This window comes from Muscardinus avellanarius (assembly GCF_963383645.1).
Source record: "Muscardinus avellanarius genome assembly, chromosome: 4".
Taxonomy (NCBI): domain Eukaryota; kingdom Metazoa; phylum Chordata; class Mammalia; order Rodentia; family Gliridae; genus Muscardinus; species Muscardinus avellanarius.
The window spans coordinates 119899039-119908622 of record NC_137789.1 but is presented as its reverse complement, the minus strand read 5'-3'; the positions used below and the strand labels follow the sequence as shown (position 1 = coordinate 119908622).

Genomic DNA, 9584 nt, shown 5'->3' with positions numbered 1-9584 from the left:
GGGGATTGAACCCAGGGGCATTCTACCTCCAAGACACACACACAGCCCTATTTTATTTTTATTTTGAAACAGGGTCTTGCTAAGTTGCTGAGGGTCTTGTTAATTGCTGGGACTGACCTCCAACCTGTGATCCTCCTGTATCAATCTCCCAAGTAATGAGATTATAGGCATGTACCACCATGCCTCGCAAGACCCTGTTTCAAAATTTAAAAGAAAGGAGGCCGGGTATGGTAGGGCAGGCTTGTAATTTCAGTACCTGGGAGGCTGAGATAGGACTGCAGGTTCGCAGCCAGCCTCAGCTATTTAGTAGGGTCTTGCACAACTCAGTGAGGCACTGTTTCAAAATAAAGAATGAAAAATAGGGCAGAAGGCATAGCTCAGAGGTAGAATGCCCCTGGGTTCAATCCCCAATTTGGCAAAAAAAAAAAAAAAAAAAAAAAGGGCTGGGGTGTAGTTTTAAGGTAGAATGCACCTTAATAATGCATTGAATAATCTCTAGTTCCTCCCCAAAAAAGGTGTTTAATTTCTAAAAAATAAAAGTCTTGCCACTAGCCTCATGCTGTGATTATAAATTAGTGTGACTAAAGTGCATATTTAATTTTATTTAATGTCAATTAAAATTTCCTTCTGTATTTTTTAATGTTTTTTCCATTGGTTTTTACAGGGTCGAGACTTGCACCCAGAGCTCTGTGCCTGGGTACTTTGTGTTAGGTAAGCCCTCTGCCACTGAGCTTAATCCCCAACTCCTCCTTTATTTATTTATTGTGGTACTGAGGACATTCTGTTTCTGAACTACAGCCCCAGTCCTATTTTTTTTTTTTTTAATTTTGAAATTGGGTCTCACTAAGCTGCTGAGGGCTTCACTAAATTGCTGATGCTGGCCTTGAAACTGCAATCTTCCTGCCTCAGCTTTCCCTTTCCAAGTACTAGGATTACAGGCATGTGCTTGATGTGCTTGGAAGGATCCAGGTTCTTGGCCAGCCTCAGCTACTTAGTGAGGCCCTTTTCAACTTAGTGAGACTCTGTTTCAAAATAAAGAATAAAATAGGGCTGGGGGTGTAGCTCGGAGGTAGAATACCCCTGGGTTCCATCCCCAGTACCGCAAAAAAAAAAGAAAAAAAAAAAAAGAAAAAGAAAATGAATTCATCTGACATGTATAAAATATCTACTTTCTTATTAAGAAAAATTATATACTGTGTCTGAAATGCTGGTTGTTCTGTTTCCTTAATTTTATGATGATGATTTAAGGCTGTCAGAGTAGAGCTTGAATTCTTATCTCATAGCTCTAAGTCTGATTAGTACTGATGTAGGAAACAGAAATAGTAAGGCCACTATTAGAATGTCAGACTATTAAATTGAAACTGATTAACAGTATTTTTATTTGTTTATTTATTTATTTGTGGTACTGGGGGTGGAACCCAGAGGCTTTCTACCTCCAGGCTATCCTCCCAGACCCATTTAATATTTTATTTGGAAACAGGGTCTCACTAAGTTGCTGAGAGCCTCACTAAGTAGCTGAGGTTGGCTTCGAACCCGTGCGATGCTCCTGTCTCAGCCTCCCAAGCGCGGGGATTAGTAGCGTGCGCCACCACGCTCGGCTCCTGATTAACAGCATTTTAAACCTTGCTATTTGATTACTTCTCATTTTTTTTTCCTCTGAGCTTTAATAACTTTCCAAATTGTTTTCATAACCATTAGAGGTAACAACTTTTCAAGTGAGATTCATATCTAATCCAGTGGACCACATTGGGTCAAACTATAGTTCAATGAGTTTTTTTTAAAAAAATGCTCTTTAAAAAGAACTTAAGCAATAATGAATCAGGGCCAAATATCTAAATGGATTCCTGGTAAGATTCAAATAAAGCCTACAGACAACTTAGCTACCTACTGGAGAGTGGCTTAGTCTTTATTTCCCACCAGTTCAGAGTAGAACCCACTGTGAACTGTTTATATATCTCATGCAAGATTTAAAACGCTAATCTTTTTCCTCTACTCTGATGAAGGCTCTATTCAGTTACAAAGGTTTTATACTTTATATTTTGAGATCAGCTGCTCAGCAGAGCACCAAACAACTGCCAGAGTGAAGCCAGCTTCAAAAGCTAGCCAGTGTGGCTTCTAAACTGAGTATAGTCAAAGGAACTTCCTTTCATCCTATTTTCTTTCCAATTCTCAGAACTACTATCATTTCATACACAAGAGTCAGGGTTAAAAAAATGGAGCATAGAATTAGCACAAGGCTAACTTTAAATAAACAGTTTTCTGCTGAGGTGGAAAAATACCCCTTAGCAATTTCTAGCTCGGAAGGTTTAGGTAAAATTTCTTGTTTGTCTTTTGTGCCGGGGAACTCAGGGCCTTGTACATGCTAAGCATATACTCTATCAGTAGCTCTACCCCTCAGCCTTCAAGTGGTTTTGAATGTTATCAGCAAGTCATAAAAAAAAATGGGAGTTAAACTAACAATAAACCCCGGACTGTAACTTATTCTGAGGGGAGGCATTAACTAATTTGCCCGAACCAAGCATAAAGCCTAGACTATAGTAAGCTGCTGCTCATCTAAGTAAACATTTGGGTCCAAATTAAGTACTGCACAGGAGCGGGCGTGGTGGTGCATGCTCGTAATCTCAGCATTCGGGAGGCTGAGACAGGAGGATCATGGTTTGAGGACAGCCTCAGCTACTTAGTGAGGACCTTTGCAACTCACTGAGACCCTGTTTCAAAATAAAGAATAAAAAATAGGGGGTGTAGCTTGGAGGTAAAATGCTCTTGGGTTCCATCCCCAGTACCAAAACAAACAAACAAAAAAAACCCAAACCAAAACCAAATTATTGCACAGGAACTATAGATTCCTTAAATGTCATCTAACCCAATTCCCTCATTTTATAGATGATAAAAAAAAGGCAAAGATTATTGTAGCTTATCTGCTGTGACTTTTTTATTTTGGTAGTACTAGAGATTGAATTCAGTGATATTCTACCTCTGAGCTACTTCCATCCCTTTTTATTTTCTTGTTTTGAGACCGGGACTTGCTAGATTGCTGAGGTTGGCCTTGAACCTACAATCCTGTCTTAGGCTTCCAAGTAGTAGTTTTACCGGCATGTGCCATGATACCCAGTTTGCCGTGGCACTGTTGAAGCAATTGCTTTAAAAAAAAATTTTTTTTTTGGTGGTACTGGGGATGGGACCTGGGGCATTCTACTTCCAAGCTACACCCCCAGCCCTATTTTCTATTCTTTATTTTTGAAACAGGGTCTCACTGAGTTGCAAAGGGCCTCACTAAGTAGCTGAGGCTGGCCACAAACTGCAAGCCTCCCAAATGCTGGGATTACAAGCCCGGCTGAAGCAATTGCTTTCTGATGTGTCATCTGCCATGTATGAGGAGATTCAGCATAGTTAAGAACTGATACTGAAGCTTGTCTAGGTTTGTGTTCTGGTTTTGCTATGTACTTGCTACATGACTGTGAATAAACCACTTAACCTTTCTGTTCCTCAGTTATCTCATCTGTAAAATAATAGCAACTACCTTATGGAAGTGTTATGAAGATTAAATAAATTGCCAGGCTTGGTGTCGTACACCTGTAATCCTAGTACTTGGGAGGCTGAAGACAGGAGGATCTCAGGTTTGCGACCAGCCTCAGCAATTTAGTGAGGCTATCTGTAACTTTAGTGAGACCCTGATTCAAAATAAATAAAATAGGACTGGAGGTGTAGCTGAGAGGTAGAATGCCCCTGGGTTCAATACCTAGTACCACAAAAAATTAACAACATGTTTCTGGACAGGTTTCAGGATTATAAATACTTAATAAATCTTAGCTATCCTCAATCACAAGTGGATTATTTACTCCTGAATCCTTTTTCATATGCAGATCCCAGTTTTTCACACTTATTATGTACCAATACACTCATGGAAAAAAAGTTCTATCAGACACAGACACAGCAAACTCCTGGAGGAGAAAGAATTCAATCAGGAAGAGGGACAATATCTTCTATTATGCACTTCTGACACTACCACTGAGCTACACCCCAACACTTTAATCTTTTTTTTTTTAGAACTGGGGATTGAACCCAGGAGCATTCTACCTCTGAGCTACATCCCTAGCCCGATTTTACTTGAAAACAGAGTCTTGCTAAGTTACTCAAGGGTCTTGTTAAGTTGCCAAGGCTGGCCTTAAACCTGAGATCCTCCTGCCTCAGCTTCCCAAGCACTGGGATTATAGGCATGTGCCGCCATGCCTGGCCCAACGCTTTTCAAGTTCATGATCTTAGGAAGAATCCTGTGATCTTGGAAAGGGGGGAAGGGATTGTCCTTCTATCATCAAGGCTTATTACAGAACCTGTATCACAGCATTTCCTGGATGAATAATTTATAAGTAACAGAACACGGGCTAGCAGCTTAGTAAAATGTTATGCAGGGGATGGAAAAGCTTGGTGTCATGAGAGTTTGCCCATTATATATATTTTCCTTCCTTTCTGCATATCTATTTACATAATTCTATCTTCTACTAGGCAGACCCATAGGAGGTACCCAGTAAGACTTTTTTTTTGTAGTACTGGGGATTGAAACCTGAGGCATTCTACCTCAAAGCTACATCCTCAGCTCTATTTTATTTTATATTTTAAAATAGGGTCCCACTAGGTTGCTGAGAATCTAAGTTGCTGAGGCTGGCCTTGAACTTGTGATCCTTCTGTCTCAGCCTCCCAAGTGTTGGGGCTCGGTAAAATTTTGTTGAATGCATCTTTTTCTTTTGGTATTGGGGATTAAACACAGGGGTACTCTACTTTCGAGGTACACTCCAAGCCCTTTATTTTTTTACTTTAAAACAGGGTCTAGATAAGTTGCTGAAGCTTGCTTCAAACTTGTAATTCTCCTGTCTCAGCCTCCTATTGTTGGAGCTACTTTGATAATGAATTTTGTGATTCTGCCCTATCAGGGAAACTGGGGATACTGGTGGTAGAAATCCTTATAGGAAAGCAATGACATTTTGGGGGAGCATGTTTTGATTAAACATTTACGTATCAGAGGGAAGACCTCATACTCATAATCTACTTATCCTTGCAGAAACAGGCCTATTTTCTTAAAAAAAAGTTCCTTCCTTAAAAAAAAAAAAAAAAAAAGGTCTCAAGCTGGGGGTGGTGGCACATACTTTTATGCCCAGCACTTGGGAGGCTGAGACAGGAGGATCGTGGTTCCAGGCCAGCCTCAGCTACTTGGTGAGTTCTTTGCAACGCAGTGAGACCCTGTTTCAAAATAAAGAATAAAAAATAGGGCTGGGAGTGCTTTCAGGAGGTAAAATGCCCCTGGGTTCCATCCCCAATACCGAAAAAAAAAGTCTTAATAAAAAATAGATGAGCCAGGCATGCTGGCGCACCCTAGTAATTCCGGCATTCGGGAGGCTGAGATAGGAGGATCACAGACTCGCAATTTATAGAGGCCCTCCTCAACTTAGCGAGACTCTGTTTCAAAATAAAGAATAAAAATAGGGCCGAGGAGGTAGAATGCCCATGGGCTCAATCCCCAGTATTAAAAAAAAAAAAAAAAAAAAAAAAAAAAAAAAAATGAAGGGAGCTGGGTGTGTTGGCGCACGACTGTAATCCCAGTACTTGGGAGAGACTGAGACAGGTTCGGGGACAGTCTTAGCAAGTAGTGAGACTCATCAACCTAGCGAGACTTTGTTTCCAAATAAGAAATAAAATCAGGCTGGGGGGGGGTGCGGTTAGCTCGGAGGTAGAATGCTCCTGGATTCGGTCCCCAGTACTCCACACACACAAAAAATATATAAAAAAATTGTTTCACTTCAACTTCTGGATTAAGACCCAAATCAAATAGATGCTGCAGCTACGGTTGGGTGGGGCGGAGAGAAAGGGCGATGGACAAGGAAGGGGTCAGGACCCTGAGGTCCCATAACTAACTGCAAGCCGCGCCGGCCGCCCAGCTCCACCCCAGGAAGCGCCGCCCGGCGGCCGCCCCACTGCGCAGGCGCCACGCTGGCCGCATGCGCACTCCGTCCGGCGCGGCCTAGGAAAATTTCCTTTTACACGCCTGCTGGGGCGGCCTTCTGCGTCTCCTCTTCCCATCTCCATTTTCCTAGTCCGTGCAGGTAGGTGTTCCTGGGGTCAACTCCCCTCCCACCGAGCTCCCGAAGGTCCTGCAACCTTCGGCCACTTACCTGAGAGGCCTTAGTACTTTTCCCTACGGCCCCGCCCCCAGGGCCAGCCGCAGCGGCCACGTTCACAACGACGAGGACGGCGGCGTGCTCGCGCCCGCGCGGCGATGGGCGTGGCCAGGGCGGAGTGGAGACTAAGCTTCCGGAGGCTACTTCCGGGTCCCTCCCAGTGGCATCTTTACTTTGTAGTGGTCAATCTCTCTCTCTTTCTCTCTCTTTTTTTTTCACCCTTTGGTACTGTGAACTGAACCCAGGGGCATTCTATTTCCGAGGTACACTTCGAGCTCTTCTTGTTTTTTTGTTTTGAAAACAGTCTTGCTCGGCCGGGCGTGGTGGCGCACGCTTGTAATCCCCGCGCTTGGGAGGCAGAGACAGGAGGATCGCGCAGGTTCGAAGCCAGCCGCGCGCGCTGGCTTAGGAGACCCTGTTTCCAAATAAAAATGTAAAAAGAGGTAGAAGGGCTTCCAGGAACCCCAGTACCACCACCAAAAAAGAAAAGAAAACAGTCTTGCTAGGTTGCAGAGCATCTCGCTAAGGCTGGTCTCGAATTTAAGATCCTCCTGTTTCAGCCTCCCAAGTACTAGTATTACAGGCGTGTGGCTCCACACTCGGCTTGATATACTTGGTTTTTATGTGCTTTTATGATTCAGGGCTTCAGCTTCCTCCCCACAGCATGCGGAAAAATACTCTTCCTTTCCTCTTCCTTTCCAAACCGCCATAAAGCAGGGTTAAGTGATTATCCCCTTCTTTCTGAGCAGTTTTCTAGCGGGGCTGCACAGGAAAGGTAAATGCCAGGCTTGCTGTCTCTCAACTACCTCTTCCTCTAGAGCTCATGGTCTGAGGGTCCTCACCTTTGTGGAGAACTTACTGTTTGGGGGTGGTGGGTGGGGAGAGTGTTCTAGAGTAATAGGGAACTAGGGTGTCCTGTTAGATTAGTGCTAATGATGTCTTCTCTTCCTCCGTCCAAGTAGGTTTACTTTCTGTGTTATTTCTTAAAACCCGAAACCTCTCTTTGGCTATGTAAACAGACAGACTACCAATTATAGAGACTTAACTTGCTGAGGGTTGGACCGAACATTAGTATATTATGTTCGGATTATGTGTTTTCTTTGGAACCCTTAAGTATTTTGGGCTTTAAGACTCCAATCCCCATGTGGTAGGAACACTGGTTGAACACAACCATAGCTATTCCATAAGTAACCTTTTTTTTTCTAAATAACTTATTTTTTTGCATTGCCGGAGTTGCACAGCCTCATTCATGTTAGGCAGATGCTTTATCACTGAGTTATATTTTCCAGCTCCTCCTAAACTACTGACTTATTAAATGGTAACTAGAAGATTGGCTTCTTGGTAAATTTGTTGGGCAGTGGCCTATAAAATCAGATTTCTCCTGTTAGCAATGTGTTGGTCTGAAAAACATACCGGTTAAGTCATATTTTGAAAAGAAACAGCCAGGTGTGGTGGCACACCCTTGTAATCCTAGCATTTGGGAAGCTGAGAGGGAGGATCGTCTTTGGAGGACAGCCTCAGCTATTGGTTAGTGAGGCCCTTTGCAACACAGTGAGACATGTTTCAAATTAAAGAATAAAAAATAGGGCTGGGGGTGTAGCTCGGAGGTAGAATGCCCCATGGTTCCATCCCCAGTACAGCAAGAAAAGAAAAGAAAATGAACTGAATCGGGTTGCTGGGTATATTCAGCACCTCTACAATATTAGCCCCTCTGCTACTAATAAGTATATTAAAAATCCTTCATTATCTTAATTACTATACTGCAAATGCTTAAACATGGAAGGCTGCAAATCACTTTCTATAGGCTGAAGTAATATAGAGACCTCTAGTCTCTCTTTGAAAGTCATGGGCAGGCTTTATATAAAGGCCTTTTAATCTCCTTTTGGGGGGCCGTAGTTTACACATTATACTGCTCTGGAGTGAGCCAGGAACAAAATAGTGTGGGAAATACAGCAATTGACTGACAGGGAAATCCAATGGAAAACAGTACTTTTGTCAAGGATGTCCCGTGAACTGATGCCAAGTTACGTCCTCTCAAGCCTACATAATGGTTTATATAATAGAGATAGGGTTCTTATTTCTAATTTAAAAAAGGTGAAATGATCATTTGTTTTCTAGGATTTTGCTAGAGTATTAGTTGGAGAAAGTGTCATGGAAGTTATGCGCCCGCAGCTTGTAACATTTGACGGACGGAATTACAGGAAGAATCCTATCCAAGAAAAGACTTACCAACATGAAGAAGAGGTTGAGGACTTCTTTCAAGGTAATCCTAGTTGCTCCTGGGTCAACTTAGAAGTAAAATGCCCTCTGTATTGTAGGAACAATTCTTTCTTTTGTTTCAATGCATTTCTGTGTCAGCACTGAAATTGGAGAGGCTCCACTTGAAGTTCAAGGGTGCTGATGAATTTGTTTGAGGTATTTTTGGTTGCAGTTCATAAGTCATGGTTCGCCTTGTACATAGGTTTTTTTTTTTTTTTTTTTTTTTGGTACTAAGGATTGAACCCAGGGTCATTCTACCTCTGAGCTATGCTCCCAGCTCTACTTATTATTCTTTATTTTGAGACAGGGTCTCACTAAGTTGCGGAAGGCCTCATGAAGTAGCCGAGGCTGGCTGTGAACCTCCCGTCCTCCTGTCTCAGCCTCCCAAGTACCGGGATTACAAGCGTACGCCATCATCCCCAGCTTGTACATAAGTTTAAGTGTCATAAGGGACTTTAGTTAGTATTAACTACCAATATTCTGTGACAAAATTAAATTCCTTAGCCAGGTCAGGTGACACACTGGGATTTCAAGCGTGTGCCACCATGCATGGAGTTCCTTTTAATTTTATTTTGAGTTAGGGTCTCAATAAATTACTCAGGCTGACCACTCTGATAGGGGGCTAATATCCAGAATATACAAAGAGCTCAAAAGACTCTACACCAGCAAAACAAACAACCCAATCAAGAAATGGGCAAATGAACTGAATAGACACTTACAAAAGAAGAGATACAAATGGCCAATAGATACATCAAAAGATGTTCTACATCATTGGCCATCAGGGAGATGCAGATCAAAACTACACTGAGATTCCATCTAACCCCAGTCAGAGTGGCAAGCATAAAGAAATCAAATGACAACAAATGCTGGCTGGCGGGGATGTGGGGAAAGAAGAACTCTTTTACACTGTTGGTGGGAGTGCAAACTAGTTCAGCTACTATGGAGATCTGTGTGGAGATTCCCTAGAAAACTGGGAATAGATCCACCATATGATCCAGCTCTGCCACTCCTGGGTATTTTTCCAAAGGGGTTGAAATCAGAGAACTACAGCAACATATGCATACCTATGTTCATAGCAGCACAATTTGTAATAGCCAAAATATGGAACCAACCCAGGTCCCCATCAACAGATGAATGGATTGCAAAATTATGGGA

The 9584-nt window shown here is 42.5% G+C and overlaps 1 protein-coding gene across 2 annotated transcripts in view; it reads left to right on the top strand.

The window, feature by feature from the left end:
* Window positions 1–8315: 8315 nt before the first annotated feature.
* ASCC1 (activating signal cointegrator 1 complex subunit 1) overlaps window positions 8316–9584 on the top strand; it is a gene marked incomplete at its 3' end in the record, with an annotated part of 96077 nt that continues 94808 nt past the window's right edge. For both annotated transcript variants that reach the window (XM_080695163.1, XM_080695162.1), the window contains exon 1: window positions 8316–8433. In XM_080695163.1, coding sequence (XP_080551289.1) covers window positions 8322–8433 — 112 coding nt within the window. In that variant the 5' untranslated portion in view covers window positions 8316–8321. The remainder of the gene's footprint in view (window positions 8434–9584) is intronic.